The sequence below is a fragment of the Heteronotia binoei genome, chromosome 13 (genome assembly GCF_032191835.1).
Source record: "Heteronotia binoei isolate CCM8104 ecotype False Entrance Well chromosome 13, APGP_CSIRO_Hbin_v1, whole genome shotgun sequence".
NCBI classification, from domain to species: domain Eukaryota; kingdom Metazoa; phylum Chordata; class Lepidosauria; order Squamata; family Gekkonidae; genus Heteronotia; species Heteronotia binoei.
The window spans coordinates 43,635,975-43,654,956 of NC_083235.1; the positions used below are offsets into that span (position 1 = coordinate 43,635,975).

An 18,982-nucleotide genomic window follows, 5' to 3' on the forward strand; every position below is an offset into this window, starting at 1 on the left:
AACCTGTGTCCCGAATGGGAGGCCACTGGTAACAGTCTGAGCTTTCCAATGAATAACAGAATAGGTGTAAAAATAAAATAAAATTAACAGCAGTTGAAGAGCCAGTCATGCGCATCTCATCGAGCATTATACATCAAAAGTGAACAGAAATGATGAACCAAGCATTTAACATGAATGTAAACCCAACTCAGATCTTGTACTAAAATCAGTTATAAATGGCAAATTGTGATATATCACATTTGCATGTACGCTTTAATGCCATAAGAAGGAGGGGTTGGGGGGATTGCCACTTGTGTAAATCTTGATAGGAAAAACTGGAATGGCATTAAAACAGAGAGAACAGTGTTCCAAAGCTTTTTCAACCAGACTCTTCTGGGAACGCAGTGAAAGCAGCAATAAGGGGGACATTAGTATCAATTATAGCTGCATGAAAGCTCTGAGGGATTTGGAGAGAAGAAGCATTGGGGAGTATGAGTCAGAGAATGGATGCAGTTCAAGAACTGGGACTAATAAAATGTATTTGAAAATGTTTGGATCAAGTAGTAGATTGAGAAGGTGAAAAAAGTGACAAGTCAAAATGTTTAATGGTTCATTAAATGCCTTTAATTTTCATAAATTGGAGGAAAGGACAGGGAGTTAAAAAGGATGGGTTATAATGGGGCAGCTACTGGAGGAAAAGCATTTTGGTTGGTTGCTTTGATAGGAAAAGTGTTGGCTGTACCTACATAAGAATATAATATCATTTCAATATTAACTTCAAAATCTGTATGAGCTGAAATAGCAATTGAGATTGGTGGTCAATTTACCCAGCTGATTGTGGGGAAGAAATAGATGGAAGACAACAGACAGATTTTGAACAAAAAAACAGAATATGCACTTTCACTTATAAAATTCCAATAAAAAGACATTCAAGACAGCAAAAGGCTGTGAAACTCTTGATATCTCCCCTCTCTCCCTGCCATCAGAGGAACACTGTAGTCAGCTTTGACAGTGCCGATTGGCTAGGGAGGTATGAGAGAATGAAGGAGATGTCTGCATTCACCCACACACCTGGATGCTAGGATGCTAGAGTCCTCCTCCTGCACATTCTTTCCATTTATGGATCTGTCTAATTGAATTGATGCAAAGGTGTTTAGCTGCAACTGCTAATGAATCTGGCCTATTCTCTTCCTGCCAATCAATATAGCTTCTTTGCATTTTTAAGGATTTTAGATCATCAGTTAATATAAACAGTTTCCACATGTTTGTACCACACTGCTGAATCATACCACTCTTAGAATATCTGAGGGATTTAAACAGAGGAAGAGACATAGCTTTTTAACTTATTTATTTTTAATTAAGGGATAAGGGGGGTTCTTTTTTCAAAAAAAAGTTTCAAAAGCTTCCATGTGTTGAAAAAGAAACTTATTTTTATCTCAAAAGGGGTGCTGTTCTTATTGTATAATCTAACAGGGAATGTCTGCTAGAATGGGGCAATGGAGTGCACACTGGTATTTTTCTACCCTAGAGTTCTGAAAAATGCCTTTTCACAACTGTACCATTTTTTAAAATGTTAACATACCGGATGAAAATCTCAAGCCACGCTTGCCTTCACTTGACTAATCTTGGAATACATGACTTGAAGACTTTCTTCCATAGGACAAAATTCTACCAAAGCCCATGATCAATTCTCCTTAGCTTCACCATAGTCGGGACAACATAGATAGCCTGTATAATTCTGCCTAATTTTTCCTAAGATTGCGCAGGAGTATTATCACTACTTTCCTTTTCCCTAGGTTTGAAGACTATCGTGGGAGCCCTGATTCAGTCTGTGAAGAAGCTGTCGGATGTGATGATTTTGACAGTGTTTTGCCTCAGTGTATTTGCTTTGATCGGGCTACAGCTGTTCATGGGGAATCTAAGGAACAAGTGTGTCATCTGGCCCATTGACCTCAATGAGACCTACTTGGAAAATGGCACTAAGGGCTTTGACTGGGAAGAATACTCCAACAACGTTTGTAGGTTTTTTTCTCGTCTGTACATGGTCCATGCTTATTGTAGACTTTTTTGTTCATCCTTATGGCCACAAATATCATTGTTATTCTCTGGAGAGAGAGGTTTTGACCAATATATTTTTCATTGACCATCCATGTGTCTCATGTATTAATACTGGCCTCTTTTTTATGCTTGGAAAGTCTCCTGTGCCTCAGTCCTTAAGATCAGTTGAGCGCAGGGCCATTTTTACAACCAATTCAAGAACATCCATCCAATGGGCTGCTCTCCAGTGTTCACTGGAAATTCAATATCACTTTAGTAATCATCCATTCAGGACTGCCAAAACATTCTAATTTTTAATGAACAAAATAATGGCATGTATGCAGAGAAAAGATCTCCAGTCTAAACAGCCTTCCTGCAAATTGGAGGAAGGCTCCAAACTGTGCTCCAAACTTTACCCTACCAGTGTTAGGATACATGTCAATGACTTTCACATGATGCTGCCTTGTACTGAGTTAAAGCGGTATGAGTCTTTCAGAGTATTATCTGCTCTGACTGCCAGTGGCTCTCCAGGGTTTCAAATACTGGTTTTTCACATTACCCACTACTTGATCCTTTCCAATGAAGATACTAGAGACTGAACCTGGAACTTTTCTTTATGCAAAGTAAATGCTGTATCAGTGAGCTATAGCTCCACTTTCAAAGTGCTGTCCAAAAGGGGGGAAACCTGTGATACTCAGGTTATGGAAACTGCAGATAGTTAGAAAATAGACAGTTACTAGATTTTAGATGAAATTTTAAACTGTTTTAAAATGCTTTATTTAAATATGCCAAAATTCTGGAAACTTTGTATGTTTGTATTTTCCTTTTGTATGTATGTCTAAGGACCACAAGAACAATAAACAACAGGGGGCAAAACCTATCTAGGATCTTTAGGTCATTAAAAGAGGGCAACTATGCCATTCTATCGCAATAACTGTCAAGAGTGTAATGATCCATCTATACAGAGCTAGAGCTACATTCTACAGTCCACAGATACAAGATCATTCAGTCATTTAACATGCACTTCCACCTCCAGCTGCTTGCACATCAGCATTCTGAAATGGCAGAGTTCCAAAGCGCCTTTGTGACTTTGCCTGTAAGGTGGTTGAAATGCAGTTCTCTTGATGTATGCTCACATTCTCAATATTTGTGCTGTTATTCTTTATTGCTTGATCAATTCTTACTTGCTTTTCTCCCTTTCTCTACCTGCTGTAGCAAATTTTTACACATTACCTGGATTTCTTGATCCTTTGTTATGTGGGAACAGCTCAGATGCAGGGTAAGTTCTCAACTCAAAAGTAATCTCTTGCTCCCTCTCCCTCTTTCTTAAATCTCCAGTAGGCAATCTGACAAACCACTATTGGAAAGGAAAAAAAATCAATATTGATGGATACTGTTCCAAAAACACTTAAATAGCTTCATTTGCAAAACTATTTGTTTACCTTGTGCCTTTTTACCTTGGGTTATTTGAAGATCTATCATTTTTTATGAGTAAGCCTCGTGTTTTGTATTATAGAAACTTATTAGCCCCCTACAAACAAGTTTTGAGACTACAAACCTCACAGAATAGGGCTCACATGTACCCATCCCACCTCAAATATGTTTATGCATAGACACCATGTTGGAGTAAGTCTGTGCATTTAGTGCCCTGCATAAGTAGGTCACGTACACACAGTTTGTCCCTCAAAATCTGTGTGATTCATGCGATCAATCTTGTACATGTTGGGCTCTGTGTTCAGTTTCTGACTCAAGCTCAAAGTCCAGTTTGAAGGTATCAGGGAGGCTCAAGGCTGGGGCAGACAACTCAGATTCTAATCCTCCACAATGTGTATAGCTTCTGCCCATGTAGACAATGTTTATAACATATGTACATTGGCATATATACATCTACCGAGCCCTGTGGTACAGAGTGGTAAGCTGCAGTACTGCAATCCAAGCTGTGCTCACAACCTTAGTTCAATCCCAGAGGAAGCTGGGTTCAGGTAATCATTTGAAGGTTGACTCAGCCTTCCATCCTTCTGAGGTCAGTAAAATGCATACCCAGCTTGCTGGGGATAAAGTGTGGATGACTGGGGAAGGCAATGGCAACCACTCCATAAATGTCTGCCAAGAAAATGCAGTGATGTGACATCACCCAATGGGTTGGTAATGATTCAGTGCTTGCACAGGGGACTACCTTTTTTACCTTTATTTGTACATCTGGCATCCTAACAGTGCAAGCCAGAGCAGAATTACACCACTGACTTCAATCAGTTTAGAAGGGTATATAACTCAGTTTAGGATTGTACAGTAAATTGTCTTATTTGGTCAGTTGCTCAGATATAGAACAGGACTGTGAAAGAGATTGGTTGAATGTGTTGCTCTGTATTTGGTGGCTGAAGAATATGGCACTTGATCAGCATTTGATCTCTAGCTTGTGACTTCTGCTGTGGAGTTCACTAACAGAACTGAACTCTAAGCTGGTAAATTGTTTCGAAGCTGGTAAATTGTTTCGATGCACTGTGTTTTGGATACATGCACCCTGTTTATGTATACATGCCCAAAAGTTGCATAGATGCAATTGTGTAGGTGAAAGAATTGCTCTGATAATGCAAATCAGTTTGTCAATGTACAGATTCCACAGACTTACTGAAAGAGGTCCATCTTCCTCTTTGGAGTTTGATGCTCCTATCATGCCAACATGCTGAAACTTCTTCCCTCCTGTCTGCAGCCAATGTCCCGAGGGTTATACATGCATGAAAGCAGGGAGGAATCCAAACTATGGCTACACCAGCTTCGACACTTTCAGTTGGGCTTTCCTGGCCTTATTTCGCCTTATGACTCAGGATTTTTGGGAAAACTTGTATCAGTTAGTAAGTATTACAGCCTTGTCCTTTACTTACCTGTGATTATTCTCCTTTGCACAATTTCAAGAGCCTCCTGGTGGTGTGAAGAATATAAAAGAATCTTAACATCATTATATACAATTTGCCTGTGAAGAAATATAGAAGCATCTTTTAGCACTAGAAGAGTCAGCAACAAAACAGCAGATGTAGATCAGTGCTTTTAAACAGAAAGTATTACTCGTTTTTTGTTGGGCATTGTCTGTCATTGAATTGCCTGTTATCAGTTAAGAGGAAAAAATTGGCTCTGACCTTCAGAAGTTCGAGATATTTAGTATTGGTGGTGCTTTCACACATTTCTATCAATACATATTGTTAGAAGGGAGCATGTGCACTGTTTTCTCCTCAATAGAGAGAAGAAGTCTTCCGTGGGGAAAATGTACAAGAACATCAGTATGATTGTTAGGAAAATATTGGAATATTACAAGTGGGGATCTGCAAGAAACTTGCAGGACGGCTATCCCATTCCTCCCACCTTTGCTTCCTCCCCTCTCCCCCACCTCTCTCACATTCTTTCTCCCTTCTGCCATTGCTTTTCTTACTTTCTCTCCTCCATGCATGTCACTTCCTCTCTCTTTCTGCCCTCCATCACTCTTTCTTAATGGGTGTGCCTCCCCACCTCATCACATTTCCTTTCTCATTCTACCTAATTCTTTCTTTCTGCCCCCACCCCATCTCTATTTCTCTCTCATTAGAGTCTTGGGATGATGAAGCTTGGGGAGGGAAGCAACCTCAGTGGAGTATAATGCCATAAACTCCACCCTCCAAAGCAACCATTTTCTCCGTGGGAACTGATTTATATCTCCTAGAAAGCAGTTGTGATTTTGGGTGATCTCCAGCCCTCACCGGGAGCTCGGCAATGGTAGTTCTCATGGAGGAAATGGCTAGTTTGGAAGGTGGAGTTCATGGCATTATACTGATCTGATGTCTGTCCCCACCTCAAACCCCACCCTTCCCATGCTCCACCCCTCAAATCTCCAGGAATTTTCCAACTCGGAGTTGCCAACCCTATCTCCTTCCAACCCAACAGCCAACCTACCTTTATCTGCCCCTCTGTCTTCAACTTTCCATCTCCACCCCCATCTCCACAGCCTCTACTAAGGAAAACAATGGTCTTTCTCCATAGTGGGAACCAAAGCAGCTTTCATTATTCTCTCCTCCTTTTTAGAAGATAAAGAATCTCCATTTTATTGCTAGACATCTTCTATCACACCTTCTATAGTTTGACCCTGAGACAGTTGATCAGTCATCCTCTAGAAAATAGCACTTGTATCCCAGGGAACTATATCCCAGACACTCTCTGCCAAAACTATATATATATTATCCAACTGATAAATGGCTTCTTAAGTGATGGTAGTTAAAGCATATCTCTGACCTGATGAATACTTATTCTTTTCCTTCCCCATGTACTTTTCAGCATTAATTCACTGCTTGCAAGGGCCAGCTTTACTGCTAACTAGGGTTCCCAGCCTCCCTCTGGTTTGGGGACCCCCAACTCACCAGCATAGAGCTGGCCCCCAAAGAGCTCAATAGCGTGCAATGTGCCAGGCACGATGACATCACCCAGAAGTGCCATCAACACACCAGGCACATTGTGCAGGGGATGCTCTAGCAATTTGGGTAGAAACCCTATGGTGCCATTGAGTTTTCACTCAAATTGCTAGAGTGCCCCCCCATGATGACATCATTGCAACACATGCACAAAGCGTGTGCTAGGATCACCCCGCCCAGAGCCAGGTAGGACCTGGCAACCCTACTTCTTACTTACTCATTGGTTAGTTCTAAATCCTCTAGGAATATTAAGCTTGATCTTCATGGCCTTTATTGGCTCAGAGGCCTAAAAAGATGCATTTGAAAAGGCTTTTTCCTTTGGAAGATGGTGAGAAATTGCAAAGATACTGTCCATCTTAGGTCAATCCAGTTGTGAATATGCTGTGTTTGAGCCTAGAAGTTAAGTTTAAGCCTGTGTCTGAAAAACTGCTATTCATGTTACTCAAGAGGTAGGTATTAGAAATACTTTTGCCTTTTATTTTTTATTTCTAAATTGCTTGTTTTGTTACTTTCATTCTGCCACTGCATTTTACCAATTACAATATCATTCAAAGTTAAATGTTCTAGAATGAAGAAATATTACAAATTCAATAATATCCACATACCTAGATGCTAATTTAGTATTGTTGTCTAAAGTGCAGTGTATACCAGCGAGCATTAAAAGACTATTAGCAGAGAGTATATCATCATCCTAGGTAATCTTTCAAGAACATTAATTATAATGGGAGGAAAAATAAGGAACAGGAACACTAGAGTAAGTGCAATAACTCTGTGGTAAAACCTAGAGGAGGTATTTGTAGTTAAGGCATGAAAGACCCTGTGGAAAAGACGATGGGCAAACTCCCTCCAGTGAGCAGTCTGTGACAAAATGAAGAATTGCAACACTGTCCTGGGCTCATCAGGAAAACAGTAGAATAAAAATGTGCTAAACAGAAGGATAACATACATATCTGTACTAAATGACTTGTATTTAGGGCTGCCAGCTCTGACTGTGGAAATACCTGGAGATTTTGGGGGTAGAACCTGATGAGGGCAGGCTTTGGGGGAGGGGAACAATCTCAACTGGGTACAAAGTTATCAAGTCCACCCTCCAAAACAGCCATTTTCTCCAAGGAAACTGATCTCGCTTGTCTGGAGATTAATTGTAATAGCAGGAGATCTCCAGACCCCACCTGGATGTTGGCAACCATAATTGTATCCTGCCAAACCACTGAACAGTGTTTGAATGAAGTCTTTTTCCAGCCTAAAAAGCCTTTCTCCAACTTCTTCCAGCAGAAGTGTATCTTCTTCCAGCAGAAGTGCCACCTATGTTGGAGGTTGGTTTCTTAGGCTGTGGGGGAATCTTCTGGTAGCATAAGGTAACATGTGTACTAGTATGTGAAGTGTAACTCAATAACCCATCATCTCTTTGTTCTCCACAGACATTGAGAGCAGCAGGAAAAACATACATGATATTTTTTGTCCTGGTTATATTTGTTGGGTCATTCTATTTGGTGAATTTGATTTTGGCTGTGGTGGCCATGGCTTATGAAGAGCAAAACCAGGCCACACTGGAAGAGGCAGAGCAAAAGGAAGCAGAATTCAAAGCCATGTTGGAACAGCTGAAAAAACAACAGGAAGAAGCCCAGGTTAATTCTTTTCCCCATTCTTCAAAGGAATTGGTGTTTGTGCTTTGTAAGGGTTGTTCCAGGTTGGGAAATTCCTGGAGATTTGCAGGAAGAGCCTAAGGAGGGCAGGGTTTGGGGACAGCAAGGACTTCAGCAGGGATACAATGCCATAGAGTCCACTCTCCAGAACTGCCATTTCTTCCTGGGGCACTTATCTCTGTAGCCTGGATGTCAGTTGTAATTCTGAGAGTTCTCCAAGCCCCACCTGGAGGTTGACAAACCTAATGCTTTGTCATTTTCCTATGTAGATTTGATTTGATTTATTCAGTTTATAGACTTTCTTCCCCCATCTCCATCCCATGGCCAGGGCAGAAACTGTACATACAGCTCAGGTTATGAAAATCTAAGCAATAAATTCCAGGGTTGACCTATCAGACATTTGTGAGAAAAGACTGATATTCTTTACAAATAAACCAACCTAAGGTCTACAGCCTTTAATAGTGCAGATTAAAGCAGAGGGTGGAGGAAGAATTGTTTCCCTCTGTGACAAGGGGGGATTTTGAATCCTAACCACTGCCACCAAATATGTGACAGGTATGACCAATTTAACCAGCACTCCACTAAAATCGATCCCCCTTTCACTGTTTCTGTATTCAAAAATTCCCTTTCAGAAAATGGCTCATTAGGCATAGGGATGGATTAAACAAAAGTCAGTTTATTAAAACAAACTGGCAGGGAAGGGGCTTGATATGTAAATAGGTGTTTAGGGTTGAACAGATATAAACTTGCACACAAAACATCTGCAGAGGTAACTGGCTTTACAAAATACAGTGTTACTTAACTTTCTTTCAAGGTTTCACAAATGTCACTGGTTTAGCATTTTATGACTGGACTATATTTCTGGTTAATGTTTTGCTTTCACAGTTTCACACAAACTTGAGTGCACTAAGCTTTGTCCCTGTGGGTTCCCTCAGCCCTGTAACTGACTTTTCCAACTGCCTAACTGCCACTGTCTTTTGATAGTTCAAAGAAGTCCACCAATGAGAGTGAGTTCTATCAGCTGTCACTCACTGTTCCTCATTGTCAAAAACTCCCTGCCTATAAAAATGAAGCAGGTTAGAGAGAAGACTTATGACTTAGCCCACATTCTGCTAAAAAAAAACCCTGAAATGTTACATCCTCACTGTACTGAATTATTGACCTAACTGGATAGAGGATTATTATGATGCCATTCCTCTACTGGTCAGGACAGATTTATGAGGGTGGAGTGAGGCAGTCAAAAGATATTTGTGCTTCACTGGCTCATTATACTTATGGGTTCTTCATGCAAAAGGACCACAAGAGCCTCCGCAGTGGTGAAAGAGTAGCAAAGTACTCTTAAAAACATTGAATGAAAAAGGGAGGAAGAAAGAGGAACTGAACTCTGTTTTAAATTGAATCAAATGGGAAGAGGGAGTGGCTTATGATGCCCAAGCCATAATTCTGTGAAGGGGCAGGAGACACTTAAATTTTAGTCTATTTGTTTAAAAAAACAAAGTTGAAAGGAAGCATTAAAAAGACATCCTTCACTGCCTGAAAACACACACTGCCCCCTTCAATTTCCTTGGCATGTTAAGCCAGAAAATATATGAAAGAAGCCATAGTCTCATTTTAATTGCTATTGCTACTCCACAGACAATGGAGGCTCCTTTATAGGGAAGGGGGAAAATGTGGGTCTTAATCTCTTATTCAGGCCAATGTGCTTTGTGGCAGATCTGTAGATAAAATTATATCTTGAGTGTGCCGATTTCTTCTAGCATTCTGCAGTTGTAGGAAGGCTACACCAAAGGCATGGATCCAATATAGTGTTTCCACGAACAGAAAGATTTTTCGCCATGGAGGATGACTTTCTTAACCTCCTCCCATTTCAGTCCAAAACAGTCCTTAAAACTATTTGTGTGTGGGACACTGCCCCCCAGAACATCATTTAGCATCATTTTGAGTTACAGGGGGAGGTAAGAGGTGGGAAAGTCGTCTTTCTTCTACCATTGAAAATGCTCTGGTGGATCCAAGCTATGTTGTTTCAGTAAGAAAGTAAGTACAGTGAACATATGTGTTTTTCCATACCATATAGGTCTGATGTATGAAGGCTCTCAATAAAATCATTGCTTTCCTATATTTTGAGACGTGGTAAGGAATGAGTTCAAAGTGGCTTAATATCTGCCTTCACTATGCTTCTCTTTGTTAGTTTGGGTTTCATTATGTTATTTCTGTATAGATTATATAGAAGCCATGCAGTGAAGCATGAGTTAAGTTCTTCTTTTCCTTTCCTTTTGTTGCAGGCTGCTGCCATGGCCACCTCAGCAGGTACAGTTTCTGAAGATGCCGTGGAAGATGACGGTGGAGGAAGGATGTCTCAGAGCTCTTCAGAGTTCTCCAAGCTCAGCTCCAAGAGTGCCAAAGAAAGACGAAACAGGAGGAAGAAGCGGAAGCAAAAGGAGCTATCAGAAGGAGAAGAGAAGGGAGATGTTGAAAAAGTGTTTAAGTCAGAATCAGAAGATGGGATGAGGAGGAAGGTCTTTCGCTTGCCAGACAACAGATTGGGGCGGAAGCTTTCCATCATGAACCAGGTAAATTTTTCTCATTAAATGAAATACCATTTTATGTTAGGCTGAAGTTGTCAAAAGAAAAGATGGGCTGGATTAATGCTAAATACTCTCTAATGACACTTCATGTTTTTTGCATGGTGCCTTCTGTGAACATATGGGGTGGGGTCAGGACTTTTTCTGAACGCACAGGAACACAGTTCCAACTGGCTTTGTGTCAATGGGTGTGGCCTAATATGCAAATGAATTCCTGCTGGGCCTCTCCTACAAAAAAGTCCTATGTGAAACAATGGTGACATCAGGGGTGTGGCCTAATATGCAAGTGAGTTCCTGCTGGGCTTTTTCTACAAAAAAAATTCTGGGTGGGGTCATAGCTGGATGGTGGAGTATCTGATTAGCGTGCAGAATGTCCCAGGTTCTATCCTTAGCCTCACTTGTTAAAAGGGTCAAGTGATGGGAAAAACATCTTTCTGAGGTCTTGGAGAGCTGCTGCCAATTAGAGCAGACAATACTGACCTTGATAGACTAATGATCTGACTCTAGGGTGGCCATAATGTCTGAAGGCCAGCCAGGGACACCTTGGGGAGGGGGAAGGTAGGGGTGCGCGCGCGAAGCGTGCGCGCCGCCGGAAACAGGAAGTGACGTCACTTCCGGTGACGTCATGCCACCGCCGGGAAAAGGAAGTGGCATCACTTCCTGTGACATCATTCCCCCCCCCCCGCGCCACCTGCCGGAAACAGGAAGTGACATCACTTCCTGTGACATCATTTCCCCCCTGCGCCACCTGCCGGAAGCAGGAAGTGACATCACTTCCTGTGACATCACTTCCCCCAAATGACATCATTTCCCCCAAATGCCACTGCCGGAAACAGGAAGTGACTTCACAGCACTTCCTGTGACGTCCCCAAAAATCCCCCAAATATCACCGCCGGAAACAATTTTGCTCTCAAATCCTGTATATACTTCATCAGTATATGGGATAAGGCACTTTCTCAACTGTGCTGCATAATGCAGCCTATTTATTTTGTCCTGTTTGCTCTGTTGGCTCTATCTGCGCCACCTTCATCACTTTCGGGGTGTGGATCCCCCAGTGGGGTGGGCTCCCGACTCCCTCCGCCGGCTGTTTCTGATAGCCCTGCGCCCCTCTTTCATTTGATATGTGTCCCGTGCGGGTGCCACCCTCCCGCCGGGAGATGCCGCAAAATGAGCCCCCTTGAGGCTTATGGCGGCAGGGCTCGGGGGAAGCGAGCTAGACTGCTGTTCTTTTGAGGGGTCATAGAGTGTTTCGAGCCCGTCCCTGTGGCATCGGTCCCATCGTTGTGGGACCCAGGGGGCCGGCGCAGCAGCACGCCGAAGCAGCCTGTCACTAATAACACAGGTCGAGATGCAGGACAGGAACCCGGAAGTGACCGACAGGCTGCTTCAGCGTGCCACTGCGCCGGCCCCCTGGGCCCCACAACGATGGGACCGATGCCACAGGGACGGGCTCGAAACACTCTATGACCCCTCAAAAGAACAGCAGTCTAGCTCGCTTCCCCCAAGCCCTGCCGCCATAAGCCTCAAGGGGGCTCATTTTGCGGCATCTCCCGGCGGGAGGGTGGCATCCGCACGGGACACATATCAAATGAAAGAGGGGGCGCAGGGCTATCAGAAACAGCCGGCGGAGGGAGTCGGGAGACCACCCCACTGGGGGATCCACACCCCGAAAGTGATGAAGGTGGCGCAGATAGAGCCAACAGAGCAAACAGGACAAAATAAATAGGCTGCATTATGCAGCACAGTTGAGAAAGTGCCTTATCCCATATACTGATGAAGTAAATACAGGATTTGAGAACAAAATTGCACTGCAGGCAAACACTGCCCATAACTCCTATCTGGCCTTTGCTGAAAGGATTTGGGTGGTATGTCTGAAAGCACCAGAAGACACAAACACAAAGCTCCCTTACACTGAATCAGTGCTTGGGTCCACCAAAGTCAGTATTGTCTACTCCAGGGGTGGCCAGAGTTGCTTAACAAAAGAGCAACACAGAATAAAGGTCAGATGTTTGAGAGCCGCAAGACATGAACATCGGATATTTGAGAGCCACGGAAGGAAGGAAGGAAGGAAGGAAGGAAGGAAGGAAGGAAGGAAGGATCCTGGGGATAGCTTCTCCAGGAGAAGCACTCCCAGCCAAGTCAGTGTGCAGCAAGGAGTGATCTCCTTCCTTGCCACAAGCAGATCCTGGGGCCAGTTTTTCTTTAAGCACAATTTAAACCATGCTGCAAGGAGAAGCCCCAGAGTCAGGGCGGGTTTTTTTAAAACTACAGATATTTTTCTTCTTGGGTCTATTGGACCCAGAAAAAATTGGGATTTCTGAAGAATCCAGGATCCAAATACCATACCGATACTGGGATCTGGGATTTTTCAGAAATACTGGATTTTTTTTAATCCTATAGACCTGAACCAAGAAATATGGGGGGAGGGGGTTTGCATACCCTTAATCAAGAGATCCATAGCTGGGAAGCATTTTAACATTTGCAAAGACACTGATATATTTGCACAATCTAGCCAGAGCTAAACACTTCAGTCCTATTAACTTCAATTAAATAGTTAAGCATGGTCTTAAATGGCATGCATCAATGCTTAATTTTAAAGTGCTTAACTTTATTATTGTTACTGACCATACAGAACTTAATGGAGCTTTCTAGACAGTAATTCCAAAGCCACAATCACAAGTAGTAAAACTACATGTCCATTAGTTGCATTCTGTAAGATAACCAACAGATTTCAGTATTATATATACTTTCAGTACATGTCTTCCCTTGCTCCTATAGTGAGCTATCAAGTATCTGAACATGTTCCTTGTTATTTGCCTCCTTTTTTCAACTGAATTTTTCCATCTACTCATGCTCCAAGCACAATAAATTTAGTTCCGCTTTACACACCTTCAGAAATTGCTACTGTAGTACGTTAATGGTATACTGGTACAAATTCTCCAAAACAGTAATTTCTGACTCTGTGGTGACATCACATCACAATGTTTTTCATGGCAGACTTTTTACGGGGTGGTTTGCCACTGCCTTCCCCAGTCATCTACACTTTCCCCCCAGAAAGTACTCATTTTACCGACCTCGGAAGGATGGAAGGCTGAGCCAACCTTGAGCTGGCTACTTGAACCCAGCTTCCGCCAGGATCAAACTCAGGTCGTGAACAGAGGGCTTGGACTGTAGTACTGCAGCTTTACTAATCTGTGCTGCAGGAATACCATATTGGCTGCTGACTTAAAATTTGTGTACAATTCTTAGATGGAATGGCCAATGGAATTACCAAGCAGCAATATTAAAACTCTGGTCAATGTTAATTAGATAATTGGAGTGGATGGGACTTTGCAAATTTCTACCAGGTTTGCAGCTGTAGGAATATGCTCTTAAAGTAAAACCTCTGGGGCAAAATTTAAAAGAAGCAGGCAATCTTTTACTTTAAAAATTCATGTTGGAAAAACAACACTTTTTTCTGTTTTGGAAACAGATGTCTGAATCAATTTTATTGACACTAAATTAAAACAAAGCAAATTATAACTCTTATCATGCCACTATGCAAATATGAAAGAAAGGACTTAAGTAATGATCAAATAAAACTGGGATTTTTATTGCATGCCCAATCCATTACCTTTAGTTATGCAAAATTACACCCAATGTTTTATAATGAGATGGAAATTCCATGTAAATTATTGTCTAACATATATGTATTTTATGCATCAGAGAAATGCATCTACCATAAGTGCTGGAAAGTTCAGTTAACAAGGAATGCTAAACCAAACACTGCAAATAGGCACATTTAACATATTAGAATATGACTACATTTGTCCCTGCAAAATGCATACCTAAGTGCCATGTTTATAAAAAATGTAGGGTGTGAATTGAGTCACAATACCTCCACCTTCAATGTATGTGCTCCCTGTATGGGTACTTCCTACTACTGACCCCCTCCCCAGCAATCAAAGACCTCCTAAATCAGCAATCAAAGACCTCCTAAATCTGTGATAGAGCTAGGGTTACCAACTCTGGGTTGGAAATTCCTGGAAATTTGGATGTTGAAGCTTGAAGAGGACTATCCTGAGTGCTATTACACAGCAAGCACACAGAGGTAGTTTCTAGGCATCAGAGCTGATCTGAGTACAGTTCCAAAGTTCATATCAGTGCCAGTTTAAACCCTGTGGAGGCCGGGCCAGCTAGGGTTGCCAAGTCCAATTGAAGAAAAATCTGGGGACTTTGGGGGCAGAGCCAGGAGACTTTGGGGGTGGAACCAGGAGACATTGGGGGTGGAGCCAAGAACAAGGATGTGACAAGCATAATTGAACTCCAAGGGAGTTCTGGCCATCACATTTAAAGGGACAGCTCACCTTTTAAAATGCCTTTCTTCCATAGGAAATAATTAAGGATAGGGGCACCATTTTTGGGGCTCATAGAATTGGACCCTCTGGTCCAATCGTTTTGAAACTTGGGGGGTATTTTGGGGAGAGGCACTAGATGCTATACTAAAAATTTGGTGCCTCTACCTCAAAAAATAGCCCCCCCAGAGCCCCCAATACCCACGGATCAATCCCCCATTATTCCCTATGGGAATTGTTCTCCATAGGGAATAATAGAGTGCCTAGTAGACATTTCCCTCCCCCCCCCCACACACACACGCTTTCTAAAGGGGGGGAAGGGCCTCCATACCAAGGAATCACCCCTCCTTGCCCCGGGCCCCCTCCCTCTCACACACACACACAAACACCTACCGCACTTGGTCTTCTTCCCTCTGCCTGCTGTGAAAAACGAAAGCAAAGAAAGGGAGGGGCCGTTCTCCGAAGCCCTTCCTGTTTCCTCCTTCCTGCCCAGGCCAGCCTTAAAGGGGCAGGCATTTTACAAACTGCTACACCTACAGGTATGTTCTCCCCCCCTCCAGCCCCCACCCCCACCCCGCTTCCTGATTTCTGGAGACCCACCGGGGGATGAAGGGGGGGGGTTGGGAAGCCTAGGGCCAGCAGGGAAGGCGAGGAGGGCCTCTCCCTCGGCTACCAGCGCAGCACAGCTCCCCTCCCACCTTCCGCATCACCCCCGGACTTACCAAGTCCTTGGCTCGGAAGGCCAGCGCGCCTCCGCCGCAGCCATGCCGCCTCCTCCTCCTCCGGCCGCCTCCTTCTCCTCCGAGGCCGGCCCAGCATGTCCCTTGCCGCCCGCACAGCAGAGGGGCCGGGCGGAGAAGTGAAGCAGGCCCACGCATGCCGCCTTTGCCCCTGCAGGGAGTGGAGGGGCGGGGCGCAAGTCCGGCCTGCTCCTGCTCCTCCAGCATTGCTGCTCAGGGTCCTAGAAGGACCCAGATTCGGGGCTTGCCACGCTTCTCCGCAGCTGCTCCTCCGAGATGGGCTCAGGCTGAGCCCATCTCAGAGGAGCAGCTACGGAGAAGAGGCAGCAGCAGCGCAGCCTCCCCCCGCTTCCTGGCCCCGCCCATGCCCGGCTCCTCTCGCTGGCTAAACCGGGACTTGTAATGGTCCCGGTATAGGCAGGTCGGGAGGCGGGAATTAGGACCCAGAAGTGGGACATTCCCGGGTGACCGGGACGGTCTGGCCACCCTATCTGACTCAGCAGAACAGGGCTCCCATTCCCCCACTGGGGGCAGGGTTTCCACCAATTCTGGGGCCTCCAACCCACCACCACGGAACTGGCCGGTGAGGGAGCCCTCCCCCCCACATTGCATGAGGGAATGCGCTAGTATTTGGAGAAAACTCTATGATATAACCATAGAATCCCCCAAGTGCTAGATTGTCCCCCATGCAATGTCCCTGGTGTGATGACATCACTTCTGAGTGATGTCATTGTACCATGCATGTAAAGCATGCACTAAAAGAATTGCATGGAGGACCAGCATCCCCCACTGGCAGCCGTGTAAGACCTGGGACCCTACAGTAGAAGCTTGACATATCAGTTTGCTGCAATATGGCCTTGCTGCCTCTGAGCCATAAACCTCTCCCTCAGTCTGCTAAATTTAAAGGACTGCAATTGGAACTTTTTCTGCAGGGAGGAAAGCAATTCAAAATACAGAAATCATCATTGTCCTGATTAGCTTTAATACTGTTGTGCATTTTTTTTTTAATTTTTTATTTCTATCCCGCCCTCCCCACCGGAGCAGGCTCAGGGCGGCTCACAACATAAAACACACATTACATCAGTTATAATTATAAAACACGGTTAAAACAATTACAAAGTATTAAAATTCACATAACAGTATGGCGTTATAAACAAGTTTCAATAAATTTCAGAAGTAAAAACATTTCAAGAATAAAAGCATTTCTAGCAGCATATCTAGTTTTGTCACAAGTTTTTTCACTAATTTTTTCGCTAGTTGAAGGCCATCTTGAAAAGGTGGGTCTTACAGGCCCTACGGAATCCCTCTAAACATCGTATGGCCCTCACCTCCTCAGGGAGTTGGTTCCACAGTAGTGGAGCAGTAATAGAGAAGGCCCGGTCCCGGGTGGCTTTCAGTCTGGCCTCCCTTGGCCCAGGGATATTCAGCTGGTTTTTCCCAGATGACCTCAGTGCCCTCTGGGGCTCATATGGGGAGAGACGGTCCCTTAGGTAGGTAGGTCCTCGGCCATATAGGGCTTTAAAGGTAATAACCAGCACCTTGTAGCGAACTCGGTATGCCACTGGCAACCAGTGCAGTCCGCGCAGCCCCGGCTGTATGTGCTCCCACCTTGGGAGCCCCAGCAACAGCCTAGCCGCCGCGTTCTGCACCAGCTGCAGCCGCCGAATTCGGCACAAGGGCAGCCCCATGTAGAGGGCGTTGCAGTAGTCCAGTCTCGAGGTGACCGTAGCATGGATCACTGTTGCTAGGTCACGGCGCTCTAGGAAGGGGGCCAACTGCTTCGCCCGACGAAGATGAAAGAACGCGGACTTGGCAGCGGCTGCTATCTGTGCCTCCATTGATAATGAAGGCTCCAGAAGAACCCCCAGGCTCTTGACCCTGTGTGCCGCTTTAAGCTGCACACCGTCAAGGACTGGCAAGGGGATTTCCCCTCCCAAGGCACCGCGACCCAAGCACAGGACCTCTGTCTTCGTTGGATTCAACTTCAGCCCACTCAGTCTAAGCCAGCCTGCCATGGCTTGCAATGCTAGGTCCAGGCTTTCTGGGACGGAGCCAGGCCGGCCATCCATTAGCAGATAGAGTTGGGTTTCATCAGCATATTGATGGCACCCAAGTCCAAACCTCCGGGCAATCTGGGCAAGGGGGCGCATATAGATGTTAAATAACATCGGGGAGAGAACTGCCCCTTGTGGGAACCCACATACTAGTGGGTGCCTCCGGGACCGTTCCCCCCCAATGGCCACCCTTTGTCCCCGTCCTTCGAGGAAGGAGGAAAGCCACTGTAAGGCCAATCCCCCAATCCCCGTGTCGGCGAGCCGGCGGGCCAGTAACTGATGATCAACCGTATCAAATGCGGCCGACAGATCTAACAATATCAGCACCGCCACGCCCATTTCAGCCCATTTCAATACAAAGTTCTCAGTTAGGCAGCTATCACCTATGCATCTTTGTTTACATTTGAGCGCTGAAAAGCAAGCAAGTTCTGGCAGGCAGGAATGGTATTTGGTTATTTTGACACAATCGGCCCTCATGTACCCACACTTCTGTTCCTCTTCATCTTGAGAGTACAACACTGAATATAAAAATGTGATTACCTGTTGAAATTAATGAAAAAAAAAATGAATGTAATAGGAACAGCAGCTGGATGGAAAGAATGGGAAATTACTAAGCCTAGGGACAAAAGTAGACTTATGTGGCAAACTAAGAGAACAAAGTTTGAGCCCAGCGGCATCTTTAAGATCAACAAAGTTTAATTCTGGGTATAAGCTTTTGTGTGCATGCACACTTCATCAAAAAGACTGGGAAGACAGGAGGCAAGGAACTTAAGAGTTAAGCAGCTCAGAGACAAAGTGTTACAAATGTATATAATAGAGCTATGGAAAATTAAACATGGAAAATAAAGGCAAGATAGGAACTGAGGAAAGGGGATCATAGAGTTGGAAGGGACAATGAACAAGAAAGTATAGGCAAGGGATGTTTACACTGCAATCCTAAACAGAAGTCCACCTTTCTAAACCCATCAAATTCAATGGATTTAGAAGAGGGTAACTCTTTTTAGGATTATAATGAGATGGAGAAGCAGTGAAAGGTGGGGTGAGTTCAAGGTGCATTTCACATACTGAGTGGAAATAAAGCGCCAGTCCCTGGCTGTAGATGTGTGATTTCACGGGGAATCTCAAGCCTCTCTTCAGACTTGCTCACTTACACAAAACATCCATTTATTTCTTTTTC

At 44.2% G+C, this 18,982-nt stretch overlaps 1 protein-coding gene and 1 pseudogene across 4 annotated transcripts in view; both read left to right on the plus strand.

The window, feature by feature from the left end:
* Positions 1-18,982, plus strand: part of SCN8A (sodium voltage-gated channel alpha subunit 8) — a 104,648-nt gene that overhangs the window by 31,448 nt on the left and 54,218 nt on the right. For all 4 annotated transcript variants that reach the window (XM_060252391.1, XM_060252393.1, XM_060252390.1 and 1 more), the window contains exons 6-10: positions 1,776-1,997; positions 3,232-3,295; positions 4,727-4,868; positions 7,871-8,077; positions 10,378-10,665. In XM_060252391.1, coding sequence (XP_060108374.1) covers positions 1,776-1,997; positions 3,232-3,295; positions 4,727-4,868; positions 7,871-8,077; positions 10,378-10,665 — 923 coding nt within the window. The remainder of the gene's footprint in view (positions 1-1,775; positions 1,998-3,231; positions 3,296-4,726; positions 4,869-7,870; positions 8,078-10,377; positions 10,666-18,982) is intronic.
* The window catches only part of LOC132581233 (N6-adenosine-methyltransferase TMT1A-like), a 153,725-nt pseudogene that overhangs the window by 29,133 nt on the left and 105,610 nt on the right, over positions 1-18,982 (plus strand).